The sequence below is a fragment of the Cetorhinus maximus genome, chromosome 17, assembly GCF_964194155.1.
Source record: "Cetorhinus maximus chromosome 17, sCetMax3.hap1.1, whole genome shotgun sequence".
Lineage (NCBI taxonomy): Eukaryota > Metazoa > Chordata > Chondrichthyes > Lamniformes > Cetorhinidae > Cetorhinus > Cetorhinus maximus.
This window is the reverse complement of record NC_135895.1, coordinates 43,048,991-43,072,549: the sequence shown is the minus strand read 5'-3', so window position 1 is coordinate 43,072,549 and position 23,559 is coordinate 43,048,991. Positions and strand designations below refer to the sequence as shown.

Genomic DNA, 23,559 nt, shown 5'->3' with positions numbered 1-23,559 from the left:
AGGGAATTATACATGTAAACTCCTAGGTATATTTCTTCACCTTTCCATTTCTACTTTCCTTATTTTTCTCATTTGGCTTCCATTTAAACACTGAAATTTATTTTATAGTCCCATACTAAAATCCATCATCTTATCTTGTTATAAATTCTTGAAATCCTTCTACATAAAAAGTTTAACAACTTAGTTTTCCATTTCTCCTTCATGTCTGGTGTATTTAAGTGTGGTCCTCAAGTGGAGGCATGTTTTAGGTTCTTCTTGGAACACCCTTCAAAACATTCACTTATAGTAAACATATTCTAAAACCTTTTATCTAGCATTATTTTAAAGACTTTTCTCTTTTTTTGAAAGCATTCTTTCCCCTCTAATTACTCAGTGCCCTAAAAAGAGTAATGCTGCTTCCCATAGATGAATATTGTAAGTGGAATCTGTATGTTTACCGTGCTAAATGTTTGTTACCTGTGTTTTAATGTTGAGTTGGACCAGACAGGTGTGTATAGTGCTTATTAATCAGGTATTGTCGAAGGTACACCCTTTGTAATTTTTGTGTTCAAATTCTTTTTATTGGTTTGGCACTTGCTAGGTCCTGGATACTGTACTACTGACACTGCAGCTTTCTGTTGGGTTCTTGCAGAGTTCCAGCTGAATACTGCACTTGTAATGTTAAAGGTGTGACTTGATTAGAGTTCAACTCTATTCATTTTGGACAGGATTATAGAGTAGATCTCCTTGCTATTTGTGACTTAATGAATGGAGTTCACTATAGCGTTGGCAAATGAAATCTATTTTACCTGTTGAGGTGAAATTTCAATTGGAGTCAGAACTGAGTCTTACAGCTTTCTAGTGATGAAAACTTTGCAAAATTAGTCAGCAATGATTGTAAATAGCAGCCAGCACTGGGAAGAATGACTGACTGACTGATGGACAGTTTAAAAAAAAACACCCTAATAGTGACTCTCACGTATTCTTCAAACTCTGTGCAATATTAGAAGAGATGTGCAAAATTAGAAGTGAATACTATAGTGAAACAGTAACAAGTCTCAAATTAATATACATTTATTTTCAAACAGGTGGACGCTGTTTCATTTACAGAGAAATGTGCAACACATAACCTTTTATTTCTGAAGACTATGAAGAGAATTTCCTTGATTGAAACTGTGTATGCTATTAAACATTTCTATAAGCTAGGTGCAGGAAGAATATATCACAGTGGAGTGTTGGTGTGGTTTGTGGTATTGTCTTTGCAGATGTTTTGTTCTATCAGAAGCAGCTTATGCTTGAATAAATACTGCTTATGAAATGTTTACTTAATCTGGATGTCACTCATACCTACTTTATAAAGAATGAGTTGGTGTGTGGAAAAGCTGAACTATTATTAGCTTAAACATGTTTGATCCTTAAGTCTTGTACAAAATGCTGATGACTCCTTCAGGGGAAACTGGCATTTGAAATTGCCAAACTACTTTGTATTAATGCTTGTTTTTGTCATTCATTTTGCTTGTACAGGTAAATGTTTAAAAAAGTATCATTGGTTTTATGATTTTTTTGCTCGGAGGGACTCTTGCCATCAATACCTCATTTTAAAACCATTCTATTAAAATAATTATGATTTGACTTTGTATTCTACTTTCTGTAAATTCTAATTGGCTTTGGGGAACTGATTTGGTGTTATAGGGACAGATTTTCCTGTCCCTCACTTAAGCCAGTGAATGCACATAACCTGACTTGAACTCCATTGAGCCCAGCTGTTTTTCTGGTTCAGCTGATGTGTTCATTTATTATGGGTGACTCTTGGTGGATTTGCCTCTGATATGCAGTTTGTAAAACAGGCCAAGGCTAAGTGAAAGTTTCCAGTTACTCCTTTCAGATCTTCAGTTATAAGCCTGCTGAACTGATGACCAGGACTCTGTTGAAACCACCGGATCACTGAAGAAGCTAGATTTCACATTTTTTCACCAGTATCCTGCTGGAGTCAGTTTCTCACATCCAGCTCCCCCACTAGGTCATGTATATTCACCATTTATACAAAAATATTTTTAAAAACTGAGAGACCAGAAGAATGTTCAAGCTAATCGCAATTCTTTTCTTGAGCAGGTATTCAGGAGGGGGGAGTCAGATCCATTCAACTGCTGATCATCCAAATTTCCTTCCTAGCTTCCACATTTGCTGAATGTGTAAATAGTAACCTCTCCTCAGGCCTTTCAAAACTTCAACAATTATCCTACTCTTCAAAATACAAACTCTTACCCCTTCAGTCAAAAAATAAATAAGTCGACCTTAACTATTCCTTCACCTCCCTTCACACATGGAAGTTTCAGGCAGAAAATATTTCCTTTCAAGTTCTTGAGGGCATTTTCACCTCCCTAGCTGTGCTTATCTTTCTGCAGTTCCCTTTTTGAATCCTTTCAATCAGCTTTGCATCCCTCATGTAAACAGACTTGATAAAAGTCTTAAACAATATTCCCTGACGGTGGTTCATTATTCTTTTTCTAGCACTACAATCCTTAATATGGTTGACCATGCCATTCTTCTTTCAACACTGCCACTCTGTTACTCAGCATGATATGACAGCACTCAATTTGTTCTGTTCTTTATAGCTAGAGCATCTCCAGCAGTGCTTTCCCCCACCCACCTGCTGTCCCTGGGCTCTCTTATCTGCAGACATGGGCAATGCTACAGCTATCTTGACCCCTCCTGCATGTTCTATTAGTCTGCCTGTCCAACATTCAGAAAGAGCTGCATTAAGCTCCAGCTGAACAATGGTAAGACTGAAGCCATCTTCAGCCCTGACCACAAACTCCATGCCCTTGACACTGACTGCATCCTACTTCTAGGCAGTCTATGATTCAGACTAAAAAAAAATGTCCCATTCAACACTGAACTGAACTTCTGTCCCCTTACCTTTATCACAGGGCCAGCTATTCCATCTCTCCCCATCTGCATGTTTTATGTCTAGATTCAACTGTTTTAATAAACTTAAGCTTAGCCAAGCCTCTGTTGCCTAGATCCTATTGCACATGTAGGCAAGCAAAATATCACTCCTGTCTTCGTTGACACCTAATCTTCAACGGGTCAAATTTTAAAATTCTTTTTTATGGAGGTTGAACATCTCTATGGTTTTGCTCTTTGCTGTATGACCATCTCCAGGATTCCACCTCTAACCTTGGCCTTCAACCAATAGGCTCCATATGTTGGCATTTCCTTGCTAAACTAAGATATTTCTTAAAATTCACCATGTTGGCTATGGTTTTAGACTCCTTTTCTTATAGCCATTTTGCATCAAATGGCCATTTTCAATTTTGAGTGCCTTGACATTTTTCAACATTAGAAGTGTGATATAAATATGTTGCTTTTCAACTAGCATAACTGGTGAAATTTAAAAAGGACAACTGTCTGTAAAATTCTGTAACTATACAGAAACTGTTCCTCTTTCCTCACCAATTTTCTTCTGATATTGGTGCATTATTTTACCAATTTCCTGTGCCTTGCTGTTCAAGTATGAACCTCAGCCACTGAAATGTTGGCAGTTTATTAATCATGAGAATTGATCAAATCACAGGGCAGAATTTTATGGTCCCGTTGCAGCGGGAGTGGGGCCATAAAATGCAGCAAGTCATTCAAAAGTCCGTTGGGTGGAATTTGGCTGTTCTGCTAAAGTCAATGTCCACACAACATCTGAACATGCTACACCTACAGCAGGAATTACTAGACTACGATCAGCTTACTCAGCACAAATTGGGGATCAAACCAGCTGTTCTGAAGCCCTATCCTACAACCTTTGTACACTATTACCACGTAAGCACTAGTAGTGCATTTTACTAGTTAGTGGACATACCAGTACACTACAAGTGGAGGGACTCAGCTTGTACATGCAGCAGTGTTCTATGTAGAAATTACAACAGTACAGTTCTGCTTACCGACATCCAATTATTAAAAGATGTGATAGTTTCATTATCAAATTTAAAATGTGGTTTAATTGAACAGACAGCTTTAAATGTCAAACCATAGCTTTTTAATAACATTGCTTGTATTTTCATGCAAACGTTAACCATATAGGAGACAGTAGAAATCAATACTGTCATCATTAGTAGGAATCAATTGTTTCACGTTATCAAAGTCCTCTTTCCAAAGCCACGACTCACTTTGTGTAGTATTGTTGTGATCAGACTAGCGGCAGTTTTGTTGAAAGATAATTACCTTGGTTGTAATGTAATTAATTTCCATATCTAAAAAGATTAGAAATAATTAATACTAAAACTGTGCTGTAAAACACTGAGGATAGCTTATAACATTGCATAGTCTCAAATGAGTAAACAGAAGTTGTTTTGGGTAGACAGGAGAATGAGTGGAACAAAATAAAAAGTAATATTGATCAACCCAGCAAAAAATCAGTTGTCCAGAAGTACTACTGAAAGCTAACTGGTGCAGCATATATTCAGGATTTCTACCTTCTGATGTACTCATCACTGGGACTACTTGCATCAAATCACTAACAGAATTAAATTGTGCAATAATTCCTTGTTTTCACTGCATGCAGTGAAAACATTATCCTGGATGCAATTTGGACTGTATATTGCACTAATTGATGCTGAAACCAGGTGAAAAATTCAGTAATCTCCATAAAGGTAGTCTGTCAAAGTTCATGTAAAAGTTCAGTACTTAAGCAGCCCTATTATTGTAACTGGAACATAGAAGGTATAATCATCTTGTAGATCTGAGACTTGTTTCATTTTATTCTCCAGTGAAATGTGGTAGTCGTTTTTCTTTAAATGCTGCCATCCCCTCCAACCGGTCTTTTGTAGGAATGACCTGAATTGGCAAAAGGTATAACTATCTTAAAATATTTTTCAATTTTTAAAAACCATCTTATAGACTAAAACATAATTGCCTGAGGTTTGTTTAAAAAAAAAAGCAGCAAGTACACTTCATACCTGAGCATAACACATTTCTTCAATTGCCATTCCAGATGAAATATCCACCTGCAGAGAATTGGAAAGAGCATATAATAAGTACAACTGGAAGTCCAATATTGCTTTAATTGGACAATACTGTAGATGTAATTAACATTCACAATTTGAATCTGTACTTTTAAACAATTAACATGAGAAATATTCATTTCAAAATGATAACCCTTACCGTTAGGAAATGCATGTTTCTTTTTTTATAGGTGTTATGGTTTCACTGATTTTACTCTGGGGTTTCAGCTAAATGCTGGCATGATCATTTAGTCGAGGAACCTCCTTTGACTTTTATTTATTATTCTGACTGAAGGATTTTAAATTTGTTGAGGAAAGTACATTTGACCCATCAAGCTTGACTCTGTGGTACGTCAACTTATTTGACTTATCTCTTACAGCCAATTGCATTCTGAACTTTCCAAAGCTCTGGCTCCACTATCTCATCTAGCGGTTATGACTCTTATAAACATTTTTGATTATCAGTTGTAAATTTGACTTTTTGCAAGACAAAGTGGATCCAAGTAAATTTAAGTACTTACTGTTATTTTTAAAATGGTGACCTTTGAGTCCAGTACTGGAGAGGTTACTTCGTTTTCTTAAGGAGAGTTATACGGACTCAATGTTAATTCTGTTTCTCTCTCCACAGATGCTGTCAGACCTGCTGAGTTTCTCTAGCATTTTCTGATTTTACTATGTATTCTGTACAGTTTGCATTGGAATCATGATCATTTTGAAAGCAATTTTTTAAAAAATTCAATGTTAGAATTCAATTGTGCTCATCTCTCTACCAAGACAGTTTCGCACAAATTTAAAAATACAACAAGCTAGCTACTTCAACTTTATCCAGCAAGTAGCCATTTTATATGGAGCAAGAATAACTCCAGGTTCAATCCCTCATCAGTGCCAAGTTACATGATCTGAGCTAGGACAGTAGATATGCTACAATTGGCCTCAACACCCTGGGGGAAGGGAAATGACAACTAGGATTGTCACTGCATTTTCCAAGCAGTGGTTGAAAGCAATTAGAGTTTAGATGCCAGGCAAGAACACGAATGGAACAAAAAAAATGCTGGAAAAACTTAGGTCAGGTAGCACCTGTGCCAAGAAACAGAGTTAACGTTTCAGGTTGATGACCTTGCACTGGAACACTTCTGAAGAAAGGTCATCAATCTGAAACATTTAACTCTGTTTCTCTCTATGGATGCTGCCTGACCTGCTGAGTTTTACTGGCATTTTTTGTTCTTTCTACAGATACAAAAGAAAAACATTTCAGATTTCCAGTAAGGACACAAGTGGGTTTGGCTAGTCTACCTGTCAATTAAATAATGGCAGACTTATCAGGGCTCATTGATGGAGAATAGCTCCCAGCATTGGAGCTATTAGCAGTTGTTGAGAAGAAATATGAGCAAGGAAAACACAAATACAACTTGATCCTCTTCAAAACTAAAAGATCAAGATGGTGAAACAATTGGGATCAACTCCATACATTGAGTTTAGTGCCAGTGATTAGCAAATGGCCGCAGTTTCAAGCTCTACTCCTGAATTTGAACACTTAACAGGCTGATAACTTCTGTGCAGTACTAAAAGAATGCTGAATTGGCTGAGCTGCTATATTTTTAGAACAGGCAAGAACAGACCTAGTCTGCCTGTTTGGGTAGAAATAAAATATCCACGGTACTAGTCAAAGGTAGGAAGATTTTGAAGTGCCCTCAAGTACCATCACCAATACAGATTAATTGGTGGCTTACCTCATTTGCTGTTTGCAGGACCCTTCTGTGCACAAAGTGACTGCCATGTTTGTGGAAAAACTCAATTTTATTTGTTGAAATGTTTTGAATGTGAAAGGCATTATATAAGAGATCTATTTGCCTCTTTTTCCAAAAGTGGCAAGTTAATAATCAGGCGATAGTTTCTATCACCTTTATCCTAATCCCTGTAGCCATTCATAACCTTAGCCTACGTGAGACAAACCTTAAATAGGCCAGAATTGCTAAGTGCAGCCATTTTTGTCGGGAAGGTGGTTCTAGAGGTTAAGATCAATAAAGTTGCTCAAATGGATGGTTTATGCCAGCTTGGTTTGTTCTTTTCAAAAACAAAAACAGAATTACCTGGAAAAACTCAGCAGGTCTGGCAGCATCAGCGGAGAAGAAAAGAGTTGACGTTTCGAGTCCTCATGACCCTTCAGCAGAACTCTGTTACGTCAACTCTTTTCTTCTCCGCTGATGCTGCCAGACCTGCTGAGTTTTTCCAGGTAATTCTGTTTTTGTTTTGGATTTCCAGCATCCGCAGTAGTTTTGTTATTATTTTGGTTTGTTCTTTTATTAGGCTTAATCCATATATTCATGCATTTGCATATAATTTCTTCACTTTTTCTCTAAAAGACAACTTAAAAAGAGTGCATCATGAATGTCAGAAATAGTTGGTCCGTCAGTGAAGCATTGTGCAAATTAGCTGGCCTGTCACAACAGGAAAAAGCAGTTTTATATAGCTGTTCCAAGAAAACCATGTGCTTTGTTTTTTTTTAAAAAATGATACCTTCTCCTCCTCTTCCAGTGCCTTGAGGAAAGAAGAGTATGGCAAAAGAGCATTTGATGTTTAGATTAGAAGGGTCAGTAATAGTTCTGACTTTGCAGCTAGGCCTAATCTTGTACTTAGCACTTTGCAGCAGGAGCAGAGACCAGGCTAATAATTCTTTTAAGTTTGTCCTCAACCTAAAACCCCCACTGCTACACCAACTGAGGTCAGCTAACTGTATGCACCAGGGATCAAACTCGGGACCTTGTTTCCCATGTCTTTGCACTGCACTAGATAGTGCATTTATCCAGTGAACCAGTTCAGGAACTTTGTTTCACACACACAATTTTAAAGATTAGGGAAAAACTATACATCTAGTACATTACCTCAATGCCTTTGTTCATTGCCTGCTTTGCCATCCTCACAGCTACTGGACCCTTTAAGATTAATCAAAAATAATCAGTAAGACAATATTCAGATATTTACAGTCAAAAATCAATGATTTATGTTACGGCCAAATGAATGGTAAAATGGCAGCCTCTCTTTTCACCTCGGTTGACCGCAAAAGGTGTTTTTTTTTAATTCAAGAATTTGCGTTCCAATTCAATGTTTTGAGAGAAAATAATATTTATTGTACTTAAACTTGATCTATATATAAAAAAAAAATGCTACAATCACATTCATGTGCATCCAAAAGAGTCTCTCATATACATACACACACGCAAGTTACAAGGAGTGAGGGTGATGGGTAGCTAAATTGTTTGAGTGTCCAAAAAGAAAGTCACTTTTATAGACAAATCCTGTGGACTGATGACTTGGATGGTTTCATGGTTAAGTTCATGGATTTTTCAGAATTCTGCATCGAGCTAGTTAAAATGTTAACGGACAATCCATCTTTTACTCTGGAGTCAACAGCTGTTTGCCTTATGTTGATGCTGCTGCTCACAGCGTTTGGTCAAAATACAGGCAGGATACATGCTTGCAGAATGGCTGGAGCGTGAGCGAGAGGGACACTACAAGTTCTCTTCTTGCTGTTACCCGCTCCAGGTCTTTCTGGTTCCTGATCCTGGAAATCACTCTCTCTACACATAAAGCTAGCTTGCTTTCACACAACCGTCCTTGATTGTCATAAGTTCATTCCAGGTCCATTGTTTAAAATGGTCGGTGGAGCCCTCTTTTCAGCCAGGGTCCATTATCCAACGTGATTGAGTTTAATGGCTCGGTCCTCACCCACCTTAGTCCAAAAGGAAAACAAAAATACCTGGAAAAACTCAGCAGGTCTAACAGCATCTGTATAACTCAATATAATCCAAATGTCTTTTCAATAGTTCAGAAGGTGGCAATTCACATTCATTTAAGCTTGTTATTTTTAGTGGGCTATGACCAGACAGCCTGAATCTGTTCTGATAGTTTTATAAATAGCAAGATGTAGTTATGTAGATGTTCAGCCATTTTAAGACCTGTTTAGATCACTGGAGTCTTTTTAAACCTTATTCTGTGGCTTCATTCCACTCAAAAAAGTCAGTTTTGATGTAAAATAGGGTTTTATAATGATTACCAACAATTCTCACCCTGCATTAACACCATTATAGATTTAGGTGGGTAACACAAATGTAGATTATCTATTAGATAGGACTGCCTTCAGCTGAAGCAGCTGTCGAATGACCATGCTTCCTTGCTGCAAGATGATAGGACATACTTACCTTACACTTACCTATCCACTGTTAAGTTTGCTACGGGTGTTTACACCACAGAAAAAAACTGTCACGGTCTTAACTGAATTTATTAACACAGTTTATTACAAACCTGCGGAAGTATCTCTTTGGCCAGAGCTAGTGCCTTTTGATAAGCCGCATCCCCCAAATTGTTTTGGGTCACAGCATTATTCACTAGACCTATGGACATTGCTTGTTCACCATCTATCTGTCGACCAGTAAAAATAAGTTCCTTTGCCATGCCAATTCCCACAACTCGAGGCAATCGTTGGCTACCACCTTGAGAACAGAAATAAAGTTTTGATTAACTATCACAGCATAGATCAGCTATTTGGTCACACAAATTTCATTTAATATTTACAATTCCAGTCTTTTCACCTGGCTGAAGCTTGTGGCAATATGTAACTCATTATATAGTTGGATAGATTCATAAAACTTATGTCTAGCATGTATTTGTATTCTGCACCACAAATCTGTCATGCCTTGGTGTAATATCAGGTATTTTTAATATACCATTATACTTCTCAATCTGTCAACACTACTGTGCTTCTAAAATGGAAAACAAAATGGTGGAAATACTTAGCAGAACAGGCAGCATGTACAGAGAGAAAAGTTAACATTTCAGGTCTGTAACTGTTCATCAGACCTCTCTCTCCAACAACTATTTCTATAATTGGTGCTACAGTGTTTTATTTAAACCTATTTCATTATCTCCCCCCGCCCCCCAACCTGCCTGCCCGGTCAATTCACTGCAGGGAATTTAAGTTATCACTCCCAGGTGTAAAGAACTATGGGTGCATAGTGGAAAGCAGGGGACAGGCAGAAAAAAGGAACCGGAAGGAAGCCAAATGCAAAAGCAGTAGACCAAAGACAACTAAACAGGATGTGCAACTTCCTAAAAGGAGAGAGCATCCAGCTATGGTGGAGACAAACAGTACTCAAAATGAGGGAGGGAGAAAGAGAAACTCACCTAACTCAAAAACAAGACTGTGATAATAAAGAGCATATCTGATTATTTAATGTGAAAAAACTACAGGAGAAATCTCCCAGTAATCTATATTATAATACATACAAAGCATTGCGAACAGGCAAAAAAGGCATGCAGTTTGATGTGATCCTCCAGTCGTTGGGACATACGGCCTACATACCTGGCATTACAATAGCACCAAAATCCATATATCACATTACTCATTTGTACGCACTGATGGACTGTATCAAAGAGCACATCACTTCAGCTGTTCGCAATAAGCAGTGTGCTGATCGTACTCAACCAGCCTGTCCTCACAAAACTCAGAATATAATGTGTAAAGTTAGATGTGATTCCACAATTGGACAGCACTTGCTGAACATTCAAGATTATGGCAAGACCTACACTAACGAGCAATTTAAGACCACCAGTCAGGCTTGCAATGTGGCCCACTTATGCTTGCTAGAAACTACTTATTTTCATATGTAAGGACCTGCCCTTTGCAAGCAAAAGGACTATGTCCAGGCATTGTGCCTTTTCTGAATTAAACAAAAGCATGGAGGACAATAGTTCCCTGGTGCATTCTCCATGGCAATTCTCAACCAGAGTCAATTTGCCTGCCAATCAGCATCCTTTTCTCATGCAGTATTTTTATCCTCACAAAACCCACTCTTTACTCTGTCCTTGTAAACAATCACCCCATTTTCAATTCCCCGTTCCAAAGTCCTTGTAAATGTTGTCATCTTCCAAATTCATGCCCATCTTTCCCACAACTCCATGTCTATTATAAGTTAGGATTCCTTCCCAACACAGCTCTGATATGGCCCTAATCCGTCACTGATGACATCCTCTGTGACTGACCATTTGCACTATTCCTGTCTGTAGTTGTCGACAACGCCGCAGCATTTGATATAGCCGATCACATCATACTCCTCCAAAGCCTCTCCTCTCTTCAGCTGGGGAGGGTTGTCTTTGCTTAGTTCCACTCTTATCTATTCAATCTTGGCTAGAGCATGTCTTGCATAACTTCCCTTCCCATCCCCACACCATCATCTTTGGAGTCACCTAACATTATAGCCTTCGTCCCTTCCTCTTACTCATGCTGGCATTCAGTGACATCATCTAAACACACGAGAAGGAATCATCTGTACAAAATCCATACCCTCCCTACCAATTCCATCCCCCTCTCCAGCCACTGTCTCATTTGTAGGAATTATGGTAAGTGATTTTCAACCACAATGTAGTACACCAATCTCCCTGTCTTCAGAGCAGCTCCCTTTTTGATCTGCAATCTTGTAGGCCACCACATCCTGTTGCCATCTCCTTCTGCATTTGATGGCAGAATCGTTCATCAGAGAAGATTCTGAAGACCTTGTCTGGACTGTACAGCAACACTATCCTTACCCCACCCTCCCCATGTAGTTCAAAAGGCAGAGTATTGCTATAGCCTCCCTCTAGTGTAAATTGGGTAGTGACATGAGTCTTACTGTATTTGTGCTTTGCTGCTGTAGGGATTTCTAATTAGCTATAGGTGCAAGTGATAATCATGGACCTAGAAATTTGGTTGTCCCAATGTTTGGGCATGTGGTGGTGGGGGAGGTGGGCACGCTCTGCACCTGAATCGTGAATCCCGAGGAACTGTCAATGTTGGACCCGATGTGGCACCATCCATCTAATAGTCAACCAAGATCAGCCTGCTGCTGGCATTCACATTCAGGTAAATAAAATGTGAAAAACCTATCTTGTAGGTTGCAGGCAATTGCAAGGTCTGCTTTTACCAAGTGTAACCAATGGAGTGGAAGTTTAGTCACTGCTTTTATTGTTATTGGAAATGCAAAAATACTCCCAGTTTTCAAACACTATCCACTCCATCACAAGCCTTTCTTTTATATAGTGCAAAAAGTAACTCACCAGCACCTGGAAGAAGGCCTCTGGTAACTTCAATAAGACCCATTTTGGCAGAAGATGCTAAAGTTAAAGAAACAAGTGGCAATAAACCAACTGCTCTGGATCACGCCAACTAAATGTTAACAGACATGAGCTAGTTAACATCACAATGTGCTAGTGGACAATAAGAGGCAGCTTCATAACTGCAATACTGGAGCAATGAAATTTGATGAAATGCAATGCAGTTATTTTACTTTTTGTCCAACAGCAAAAAGAGAAAGCAAGCCCAGGGGGAAGTGGGGGGAAGAAAACTGAGGGAAAGCATATGCACGACAAAGGGCGAGAGAGAGTGAGAAAGAGCACATGGAAAATAATTCACAAGGAAACCTAGATTTGCCTTTACTAATTGAGCCTTTGGCCTCTTCTACTCAAGTTAATCAAAACTATTTTTCTGGATTTATGTTTCCACACAATTTACAATCTTACATAACTCTAAGATCAAATAGGAAACACATTTTCAATGCTGAAAAGCTGAAGTCTTTGCAGTGTTTCCTCATAAATCAGCCTTGTGGCTCTTCTCTGCATTGCCTCAAATACTTGAATATCTCCCCCTTTCCCTGGTGACCAGAACTGGCCACAATATTCATGGTGTGATCTGAGCAGAACACTGTACAGTTTGATCACAGCTTCCTCAAATTTGTATTCGTTTTAGCTATATAGTTCAACATGCTATCAGCTTTGATGACTGATACTTTGCATTGGCTGGATGTATTGAAAATGAAGTCTACGAGGACTCTTAGGTCTCACAATGTCATCCTTAGCTAGTTCAACATCATTCATAGAGTACTTGTTGTCCATTGCCTTTCCTATGAGCAAGACTTTTCATTTGCCCATATTCAATTCCTTCTGCCATTGTTCTGTCTACTTTTAAGTATTTTATCCAGGTTCATTTGTAATTTCTAAGTTGCCTTCTCCAAGTCTTCTGCCTCACCACAAATTTGACTAATCGTAATTATATTTCAGAGTTAAAAGTCAATGATGTAAATTAGAACCAAAGTAGTTCCAATACTGAGTCCTGGGGCACCCACTGAATATTCCCCTACCCCACTGAATACCTATTGTTTTCTACCTTTAAACTAATTGTTTGCCCTTATCCAAGACTTGCCCTGAATTTCCACTGCTTTGAGGTTCAACTAAGTCTTTTATGTGGAACATTTCAAATGTTTCCTGGAATTCTAGCTACAACATGTCATAGGGTTTTACAGAATCCACTTCAGTTCTCACTTTCTCCAAGAAGTTGTGATCAGACAGATCTTTCTCTGAATCCATCTTGGCTGCTGTTTACTAAGCTATAGCAAATAACTTACTAGTAAATAATTGGGGCTCCATCTGTGCTCAGATTCACCTTTGAAATGGAGTAAATGAGCTCCCTTTCCCTGACATGCTAGTAGAGAAATCTGCCAGGGGGTTCTCTATTACCGTCTACCACAAGCCTACCTTCATGTGTCAATATACACGTTGGGATTCCTACAGTTCCACGTGCTGTAAGATTGGCCTTATTGGCAACCTCGTAAATAAGTCCTAAGCCATTTGTTCACCGTGCAAGCTTGATGATGAAATAGGACGGCATCAAAAGCCTTCCTGCGCAAACTCATGAATGGGCCTAAGGCCATCACTTTCGGTCCTGAAAAGTGTGCAGTCTTCCTCAAATTGCCCTGAAAGAGCAAGGTATCTCAAAAATTTGAGCAACTGGTGAAGCTGGCAGTTTCACACTGCTACTATGCAGTAGCAACACAAGTGGTGTTCGCCACTAGCAGGATGCTGTTGTCAAGCCAAAAAGACATTCTGCCTATCACACAAATGAGTAACGTGATATATGAATTTCAGTGTCAGTGTGATGCCAGGTATGTAGGCTGTATGACCCAAAGACTGGTGGATCAAACAAACAGCATGTCCCTTTGGCTGTTCACAACAGACAGGGTACTGACCATACCCAACCAGCCTATGCTTGCAAAACTCTAAACATAGGCCAGGATTTTCCAGTCCCACCTGCGATTTCCACCATGGGCAGGACCGGAAAATCCCAGCCACAGTGTCCAACATTGGATGTGATTCTGCAATAGGACAACATGGCTAAATAATCCCGAGTCTGCTAAGAATTACGCTGACAACCAATTTAGGATTGTCAGTCGGTCTAACAGTGTGGCACACTTACAGGTGCTAGAAGCTACATTTATTAATACACAGGGCCCTGTTCTTTACAGACAGAAAGAACATTGCACCTGTTTCAACAACAAAACAGGCGACAGCCACTCTCTGGTTCATTCCCCAGGCAATGCCTTGACCAATCAGAGTCAATCTGCCTGTTTTGAATTTAAACAAAGCTTGGCAGTTAACAGGTGCATTCTCAATGGCAACGCCTCTACCAATAAGAGTCCACTTACCAACCAAACATTACTATCTTCTCATGAAGCATAAATTGTTGTTCCTTTTACATTTGGTTTTCTTGCAAATGTCCTGATCAGTGCAAAACAAAAAGCTTCAACGTGTCATTTTTTTTTTCCAGTGACACTCACGTTATTGCACAGGTCATTTTCAAGTTTACAGCTGCAATGTTCCATTCTAAAGATCTTTATGGCTAATGAACGAATACTAGGATCCATCTAGCTCTATGTTATCTGCATGTTATATTAAATAATGTAGCCATGGAACACTGTTAAAGATGGCCATTTTCAGCCTTTGCCTCATTTTCAATGAGAAAGTTGGGGACAAGAAGAATTGAGACACTGCTGTGAAAGGTTTATTAAGAACTTACAAAAAACTCATAACCCAGATAGGTTACAGGACTGAAGTAATGGCTCAAACCTACCAGTCATCTCATCAAAACTCAATTTTTGTAGAGCAGCCTTTAAGTTATTCTTAACTATATATGAAGCTCTATATTTCTACTTGTGAGATCTCAGTCTAGGTAAGATATTAGATAGGCATATATGACACAATTTGACCCTACCTGCAACACGAAGATCACATGCCAATGCTAGCTCCAGACCACCACCAAGAGCATACCCATCTATTGCAGCAATGGTGGGCATAGGCAGGAATGCTTTAAAAAAAAAACACACACCTTTAAGACTTGAGAAAACATTTTAAAAATGTGTACAATATCAAAAACAATCGCAATAGCTAAGCCATCACAGATAGCCCTTCAAACTAGTTTTTAGCAATCTCAATGGCCAAGAATCGCTTGCCCATCTATTGTGTCACTGATGTGGCTTGGTAACTATAGCTAACCAGATGACCAAAACTTACAAGTTTCATACCTTTTAAAAAATATTCTGCTTTTCTATTCTTACTATCAAAGTGAATAACCTCACACTTCCCCACATTATACTCCATCTGCCATCTTTTTGCCCACTCACTTAACCTATTTCTCTTTGCAGCCTCTCTGTACTCATAACTTACAAAGCTTGGTGGAAACTACTGTCGAACAAACTTAGATACATTACTCTTCCCAGCACTGGTCCTTGCGGCACTCCACTAGTCATAGCCTGTCAACTTGAAAATGCCCTGTTTAAACCTACATTTTGCTTCCCGTCTGCTAACCAATCCTCTATCCATGCTAATATATTACCCCAACTCCATGAGCCCTTATCTTGCCTATTAAACTTCTGTTTGGTACCTTACTAAATGCCTTTTGGAAATCAGGCTATGTTACACCTACTGGTTCCCCTTTATCTACCCTATGAGTTACATCCTCAAAATAACTGAAATTTGTCAAACATGATTTTCATTTCCTAAAACTGTTGATTCTGTATGGCCATATTATGATTTTCTAAGTGCATGTTAAGACTTCCTTAATAATAGATTCCAACGCTTTCCGACAACTGATCTTAGGCCAACTGGCCTGTAGTCCCCCGTTTTCTCTCTCCTTCCTTTCTTAAATAGCGGTGTTGCATTTGCTAATTTCCAATCTGCTGGGACCATTCCAGATTATAGGGAATTTTGGGACATCATAGCCAGTGCATCCACCACCTCTGCAGCCATCTCTTTTAGAATACTAGGTTGTAGGCCATCAGGTCTGGGGATTTGTTGGACTTTAGTCTCTTAAATTTCTCTGCTGATATGAAATTATCTTAATTTCCTCACTTATTTTAGCACTTAGGTTACCCTCTATTTTTATGTATGTACCTTGTTTCTTGTGCTGTGCAGACAGACGCAAAATATTTGCAGGGTCAATGAAGTGACCGCTCTGCCAGCCTGTTCATGCCAACATGAAGCCTGGGCCTCATTGGCTTTCTACAGACTGTAGCTTGCTGTTTCTGGGAGGGTGGGAAATTGGCCGACTCCCATGCTGAGCCCGCCAGCAGAGAAGGCTTTGCAAGGAGCCAGAAGTGGCCAGGATTAGTTTTAATCTAAGCCACCTGGGGAAAATCATCTGAATCAAACTGGCCAACCCATTAACCTCAATTGAAAGTAAAAATTGGGCATGGATTTTTTTTTATAAAACAGGCTGTTGGATGCTGTTTTTTTTTTAAATCGGCAAAGTGCTGCAGAATGATTAAAAAATGGATGTTTAGCAGCGATAGAGGAGATAGGAGAAGTTGATCTTATTGGTAGTCTAGTGGCTACGGCATTAGCTTCGCAACCCAAGTCAGAAGTTCACATCATTCAATAAACCAGGCAATTTGTGGTTTATCACCAAAATAAAGTGGAAAACTGCTAGATTATCTTTAAATATCCAAATAGTACAGGGACATCCTTCAAAGAAGAGTAACCAAGTGATCTGGTGACTAATTCACACTAGATGGTTTCCGACAAACCCAGTGACCAAGATTTTGAATGAGATAAACAGCCATACTGCTGACTCTCAATAGCACAGCTCCAAGTCTACATGTTTTCAAGATTATACATTTGAAAAGTTAAAAGATTTTCTTCCCTTTATAGATTTTATTTTCTATTGTTCTTGTTCTCACTATCATTTGGTCTATTTTAGTCAACAGAAGTACATATGCAACAAATTACAATATATTCGAACCATGAAGATTCCTGCTGAAATTGAGATGACTTTGGGCTACTTAGAAACATAGTACATTACACAGAGTAGGTCAGGTGAAACCCTACACTGCATTGAACAGTCCATTACACACACACACAAATACCCCAGGCTTAAAAACAGACGGCAAGTGCTACTTTGTTTTAAAAAAATTGCTTAAAAATACCATTACTGAGATACAGATAAATTAATTAATTTGCACTTGCCTATTTTGCTCATTAAACTTCTCAGTTTATGAACAAAGTGGCCAACCTCTGTATTATTCATTTTAGCACGCTCCTTCAAGTCAGCACCTAGAAAATGAATTGGGGAGAGAAAAAGGGAAAATAATTTGGAAAACAATTTCACTAAGAATACAAAGATAACTTTTGTTGGTACTGGCCCAAAAGAAGCAAAGAATAAAGCTTAGTAAGCAATAATTTCCACTGCAAATAAGAACCAAATGGCTCTTCTGTGGTGCACACAATGCAATGATCAATACAGTCACTTAAGAGTTAACACTGCTAGAATAAAAATCACCAGTAATAGATCCAGTATTTAAAATTAGCTCATTAAAATGTTTTGAAGTTAAACAAATTTTTAACGTTAGCAGCTTTTCAATACTCTCATTCGAAATTAGTTACCAAATCAAATTTCAACAGTATTTATGGCATCTCACTTCACCACCCAGAAGAACCAATTACATATAATGTTATATCACTGTAGTTTTGGCAATGAATAATAGACAGAGTGTATTGGCCCATTACTAGACTGCTCCTGAAAGGCAGAAAGTGGCTTCAAATCCATGACTGCCCACACAAGGAAGGAATTTCACCACCCACCTTGAAGAAGGGAGTCACACTGGGGAAGTGTTGCACGACTCCTTTATTGGTTCAAGAGGAGCAACAGGCAGGAGGCGGTGGGGAAATAGGTGAGAAACCAAAGAAAGAAATCGTGAAGGGTATAGATCAGAATGTTCATATTTCAGACTTTGGAATTATTAGTTAATGTAAAAAGACTAAATTGTAATTTATTAAGGTAATAATGTTATGATCTATATACCGCAAAGTAAAATATCACACAGAACGAAATACATTTATATTATTTCAAATTAATATTTGCAAGTTTTTATGCCAGGTTTTATTAATCATATCACCAACTTGATTCTAGTTCAGTTAGCTCCTCAACAATCAAATACTGAGGCACAATTTTGCTATTAAGTAACTACCATAAAGTTTAGAACTCCAAAAACAAAGCAGTTTTCCAAATACTGCAGGGCCTTATAAAGTTAGTAGAACCTCTCATCACTGCAACAGGAATATGCTACCTTCAGAGCCAGTGGACTCTGGTTACAAATTACTCAGATAGTAGATCCCTTACCTGCACAGAAAACTCCTTTGACCTGACTCTTAAACAGTACCACACGCACACTTTTGTCTTGACGCAAATCTTCAACGGCTTCTTCAAGCTAGAAACAAGTAATCAGTTCCGATTTTTCTTTGTAGTTCTTGTGAATACGGGCACAGATGAGAAAAATCAAAGTCCTCATAATGGAACTGTAAACTCTCATGTCAAAGGGCTGCACCAAAATTGATTATGATATCGGTACAGGTATTAAGAGGAAACAGACAAAGGAAAGGAAAAAAGTGAGTGAGCAAGGAGAAAGAGAGAAGAAAGCATAAATATGAAATACAAATTAACAGAGGTCTTTGTTAAATATATATTTCATAAAACTGAGTGAACATATACCAGCATGCTTTGCTCCAGATTTTCCTGGAGTCTTGTCTGGCACTTTAGGTTATAGGGACCATTGAAAAGCCTAACAAAATAGGAGAATATGCAGCAAGTGTCTTGTGCTATCAATTATGAAGCTCCATATTTTCCTGGGACTTGCTGTCACCCTGTCTGATAACAGTGATAATTATCATAGCTTCTCCCCCATTAAAAGCCATGCTGATTGTGATTTTGCTGGATTTACATCAGTTTAAATCCACGTTCCATTTACATACATCTCAGGTTGCTGATATTAACAGATCTTTTACAGAGTTAGAGATTATCCCCCAAAGAGGCATCTGTGCTAAAATGAGACTTTACCAAACTTCAACTCATAAAATTCAACAAAAGTCAAAGAATAATTAAGTGGAAATAGCACTTGAGTTTGTGTTCCAAGGACCAAATGCTAGGACTTGGGTCACAGGTGGAATCAGATTAGATACTCCTGGAACCAAACTCAATTTTAAGCCAAGTGACAACAGTGATGGATTGCACATACCTGCTTAACAAACACATTTCCTAGGGAGTTTCTTACACGAGGTCTGCTCATTAAAACGGCTGCAATCCCTGAAAGAAAAAATTTAAATTAACTGACTTCATGATTGCAGGCATCAATTTTGCTGTTGCACTTAGCTTTCTGTTAATTCTCAAAAAGGATCGCGTAGCCACCAGCACTGCCTGATTCAGCCAGAGCTAAAGCAGTGCAGCACTAGGGGCTGCGCTTAGACCACTCCAAAATCCAAATTTGTCCAGCTTCCGCTGTTTAAAGTGGTGGAATGACTCACTTAAATCTTCTATAAGTGAGAGAAATTAAAAGCTTTTCACAAGATGATGCTTTGGCTGAGCTCTACCCTTTCGACTTCAAATAAGAAAGTTTTCTAACTTTCTTTCTTAAAATCTAAAGGTTTTAACATTTAAATTGCAGGAAATATCTTCCTTTCCTGTCCATACTGTCCATACCAGCTACAGGGGGGAAAAATGCAATGCAAGTGGCGCTATAGTTTACAACACAGTTATAGCTGCTTAGGTTAATCTTCATGTTTATTTTCAGGGCAAATCAAAACAAAAGAAAATTACCTCAAGGAAATTTACTAGTGAAAAATTTTCCTTTAAGCATCAGCTATGGGTCAATGGCAGCACACTTGCTGTCACATCAGGAGATGTTCAATGCCTGCTATGGACTTAAGCAGTTAAGAATTTGCGGTCAGCAGCGAACGATTGATGCTCATTGTTCATTACACTTACAGCTGCCTACAGACCTTTTGAGCAACAACTTATGATCACTGGGTGTCTAACACAGCGCGCCATCCTTTACAAGGCATTTGGAACCTGAGTGAGGTAAATAGCATGTCTCTTCAACCAATCCTCATTGAGAAATGCAGAGTCTAAACAAGGAAGTGAAAATTCAATGTAAAATCATGTATAGAAAGAAAAATAAAGAGAGGGAAAGAAAGTTGATGAGACAGAGGGAAAAACAAAAATAAATTTCCTTTTTGACTCTCCAACAATAATTGAAGCTTGGAGGAATGAGACTATTATAAAAGTTAATTTTCTGCACTGGATGGTCGACCTCTTGTGTGCAACATTGGTACTGACCACCTCTGCCACCGCCTCCCAAGCTGGAGTGGCGAGACTGATGAGCCTTTTGTGACCAGAGCAAGAGTAGAGTACATCGCGGTGGGCCTCCATGATGTCCAGAAGGCATCCCAGGAAGGTGCTACTGATTCATGGGGCTGCACTCTTCTTGGCTTTCAGGGCCATGTCTTCACCGGAGCAACCCTGGGCTGCTAGCTTTGAGAAATGTGTGCACAGCTGCAGTTAAAATATGGCGCCCCATGTGAGGAAGCGTTGAGATAACGGCATGGTGGGCAAATCGGAGGCCACCCGCCAACAAGATGGCGTGTTTCCTGTGGCTGCATAATTAATGAGGTGAGAATGGGACGATACGGCATGAAAACTGCCAGAGAGGATGGTTGGCAATAAGATATATTGATGTTAAGAATTCACTGTCACTTTAATGAATAAGCCTAATTTTTTTTCTGGTGTACTTAGTGAGTAACTAGTGGAAAATTACCACAAATTCATGCCCTTACTTGTATGTAAATGCCTCATTTCTCAGCGAGATACTAGTGTAGCAAAGCTTGAGGAAGTGCAGTGCAAACTGGACAGCAACTTCCCAATTTCAGTGTTTTATCATACATGAGTTACATCATAATAACAGTGAATGCTGTTATTCTTAATGCAAAATCTGGACTATGATTTAGGCTGACACTCCAGTGCAGTACTGCACTGTCAGAGGTGCTATCTTACAGATGGGATATTAAATCTTGTGTATAAATTGGCTGCTATTACAACAATGGCTGTATTCAAAAGTATTTCATTGGTTGTGAAATGCTTTGCGCAGCCATAAACAACATCATATAAATACAAGCCCTTTTTTAAATTTATTTAAAATCAGAATTATGAATTTACCAAAGGGAAACATCGCTATTACAGATTTAGGTAGAAGCACTGGGCGGAATCGTCCCAGATTTGCACAAAGTGCAGTAGCATGCGGAAAAAAAGTCATATTACCTGCTGGCCGCAAGAGTAGGTTTTCATGCCACATCGTCCTATTCTCACCTCATTAATTATGCAGCCACAGGAAACACGCCATCTTGTTGGTGGGTGGCCTCCGATTTGCCCACCATGCCGTTATCTTAACGCTTCCTCACATGGGGCGCCATATTTTAACTGCAGCTGTGCACACACTTCTCTAAGCTAGCAGCCCAGGGCTGCTCCGGTGAAGACATGGCCCTGAAAGCCAAGAAGAGTGCAGCCCCATGAATCAGTAGCACATCCCTGGGATGCCTTCTGGACATCATGGAGGCCCACCGCGATGTACTCTACTCTTGCTCTAGTAAAAAAAGGCCCATCAGTCTCGCCACTTCAGCTTGGGAGGCGGTGGCAGAGGTGGTCAGTACCAATGTTGCACACAAGTGGTCGACCATCCAGTGCAGAAAATGGATGAATGATCTCACCAGGGTAATGCAACCATCTTATCACTCTAAACTAACACACTCAAGGCCATCGCACGTTCATTGACATTTCACTCACTGCCAACTCAAGGGGCATCACCACTCAATCTCTCACACATACCCCCACATGTCCATCTGGCCTCATCTCCTCTGGAGACTGCCTCCTCAGCCCTCACCATCTTGAGGCCACTTGCACAGATCAACATGTGCCCCCACAAATCCACCCTGGGAAACCCTCCTTCTGCATTACAGCCCCTGTCCTGCAGCCTCTTCCCTTACCAGAGGCCACTTCTCCCCCTTCCTCAAGCAAGCCCTAGCCCTGCAGCTGTTGAAAAGCCACCCCCGCCTTATGGCTGGTCTGGTAGGTAGAGACCTGCCCGTGATCCCCCCCCTAAAAGTGATGTATGTGGTGCTGCCTATGAAGCCTGGCAATTTTGACCGCGAGTGCTGCCCAAAGCAAGATAGGCAAACAAACCTCCAATGCCCCAAGTGAAGTGCAAGGTCGCCAGGTGCATGTCACAGTGTGGTGACCGAACGATCCAGCGCAGCGCAGAGGTGGGGTTGGGGGTGATTCCAGCAAGCAGGGCTTATAGTGAGATCCTAAAATATTGAAATTAAGTTCCCAATGTGCAGCGACAGTAAACGGAGCCGGCCATTGGCAGATGGAGCGGATGGTCACAAACCGACTTTTGGCTTTCCCATCATATTGCACCCCACCGCCCCCCCCCATCCCCCTCCCCTCCCATCCCTGTCCCCCTCCCCCCCCCCCCCGTCCACCGTCCCCCTCCCATCCCCGTCCCCCTCCCCCCCCCCCCGTCCACCGTCCCCCTCCCCTCCCCCGTCCCACCCCTATCCCACCCCCCAAAACGATAACAGGGCCGGAAAATTCCATACACCACGTATGACATTCACACTCCACAACCTGGAGGTTATGGTTAGAGGCGGTACTGTCATGTGCAGTTACAAAAACCGGCAGGAGCAAAAGACCAGAGACTAACCCCTTACCCGAGTTCTCCCCCTGTAAATGATGTATCTGGATTTCGTGACCGCCGCAGGTTTCCGAGTATCGCCTTCCGCCGACAGCCGAGGATGTGACCCTGCCCCGGGCATTGCCCGCCGCCGGCTGCAGATAGGTTCCTGTAGCAGACCCAGCAAGACAGGCTCTGCCGCGTACAACCAAAAACCCAACAGGACCGAATTTCCCCATTGCTGACATTTGCTGCAAGAACCGTGGAACTGAAATGTGCAAATTATACATTCACTAAGAGGGCCAGTGTGAAGAGGATATCCCGCCTCCTCACCGACTTCATTGGATACTGAAACAGCCTCTCCCTGTCCAGACTTGTTCACATTGGGATGGGGGGCGGTATAATATTCAAATTAAGCAAGACCCAGATGGCCCAGCTAATTATTGGGAATATGTTGGAACCCGTAATTAAGGAAGTAGTAAGAAGCCATTTAGAAAATAATAATATAATCAAGCCAACATGGTTTTGTGAAAGAGAAATTGTATTTGGCAAATTTATTAGAGTTAGTTGAGCATGTAACAATACATTGGATTGTGCCCACCGGGACGGATGAGTGCTCAGCAAAAAAAAAGTATCAGTTTACAGTTTAGGTTGGTGTGGTCTTATGTGTGACCTTAGGCCAAGTCTTGATTTGCATAACGAATGCAAATATTGCAAAGGAAGTCAGTGTT

General features: G+C 40.0%; 2 protein-coding genes across 6 annotated transcripts in view; one reads left to right on the top strand and one right to left on the bottom strand.

Annotated features, from left to right (window-relative positions):
• zyg11 (zyg-11 family member, cell cycle regulator) overlaps window positions 1-1,609 on the top strand; it is a 61,211-nt gene extending 59,602 nt beyond the window's left edge. For both annotated transcript variants that reach the window (XM_078561081.1, XM_078561082.1), the window contains exon 16: window positions 1,068-1,609. The gene's annotated coding sequence lies outside the window, so the exon portion shown is untranslated. The remainder of the gene's footprint in view (window positions 1-1,067) is intronic.
• echdc2 (enoyl CoA hydratase domain containing 2) lies at window positions 1,038-23,133 on the bottom strand. 4 transcript variants are annotated; one of them, XM_078561095.1, is made up of 10 exons: window positions 22,866-23,133; window positions 19,343-19,410; window positions 18,451-18,538; window positions 17,298-17,384; window positions 15,049-15,141; window positions 12,063-12,119; window positions 9,276-9,463; window positions 7,851-7,906; window positions 4,929-4,976; window positions 1,038-4,806 (listed from the first exon to the last, which is right to left on the bottom strand). In XM_078561095.1, the coding sequence occupies exons 1-10, from the start codon at window positions 23,116-23,118 to the stop codon at window positions 4,650-4,652; spliced, it is 1,095 nt and encodes a 364-aa protein (XP_078417221.1). In that variant the 5' UTR covers window positions 23,119-23,133; the 3' UTR covers window positions 1,038-4,649. The 4 variants fall into 4 exon arrangements, with proteins under 4 accessions (XP_078417221.1, XP_078417217.1, XP_078417219.1 ...); XM_078561091.1 differs by having other exon boundaries at window positions 7,856-7,906; XM_078561093.1 differs by having other exon boundaries at window positions 7,864-7,906; window positions 22,866-23,132.
• Window positions 23,134-23,559: the final 426 nt, after the last annotated feature.

Excerpts from the sequence above, each read along its gene's own strand:
- echdc2 (XM_078561095.1), bottom strand. The coding sequence starts at position 23,118 with ATGTATAATTTGCACATTTCAGTTCCACGGTTCTTGCAGCAAATGTCA. Across the intron at positions 17,385-18,450 it reads CAAAGGAGTTTTCTGTGCAG|GTGCTGACTTGAAGGAGCGT; the intron begins GTAAGGGATCTA and ends TTCATTTTCTAG. Across the intron at positions 7,907-9,275 it reads CCAAAGAGATACTTCCGCAG|GGTCCAGTAGCTGTGAGGAT; the intron begins GTTTGTAATAAA and ends TTAATCTTAAAG.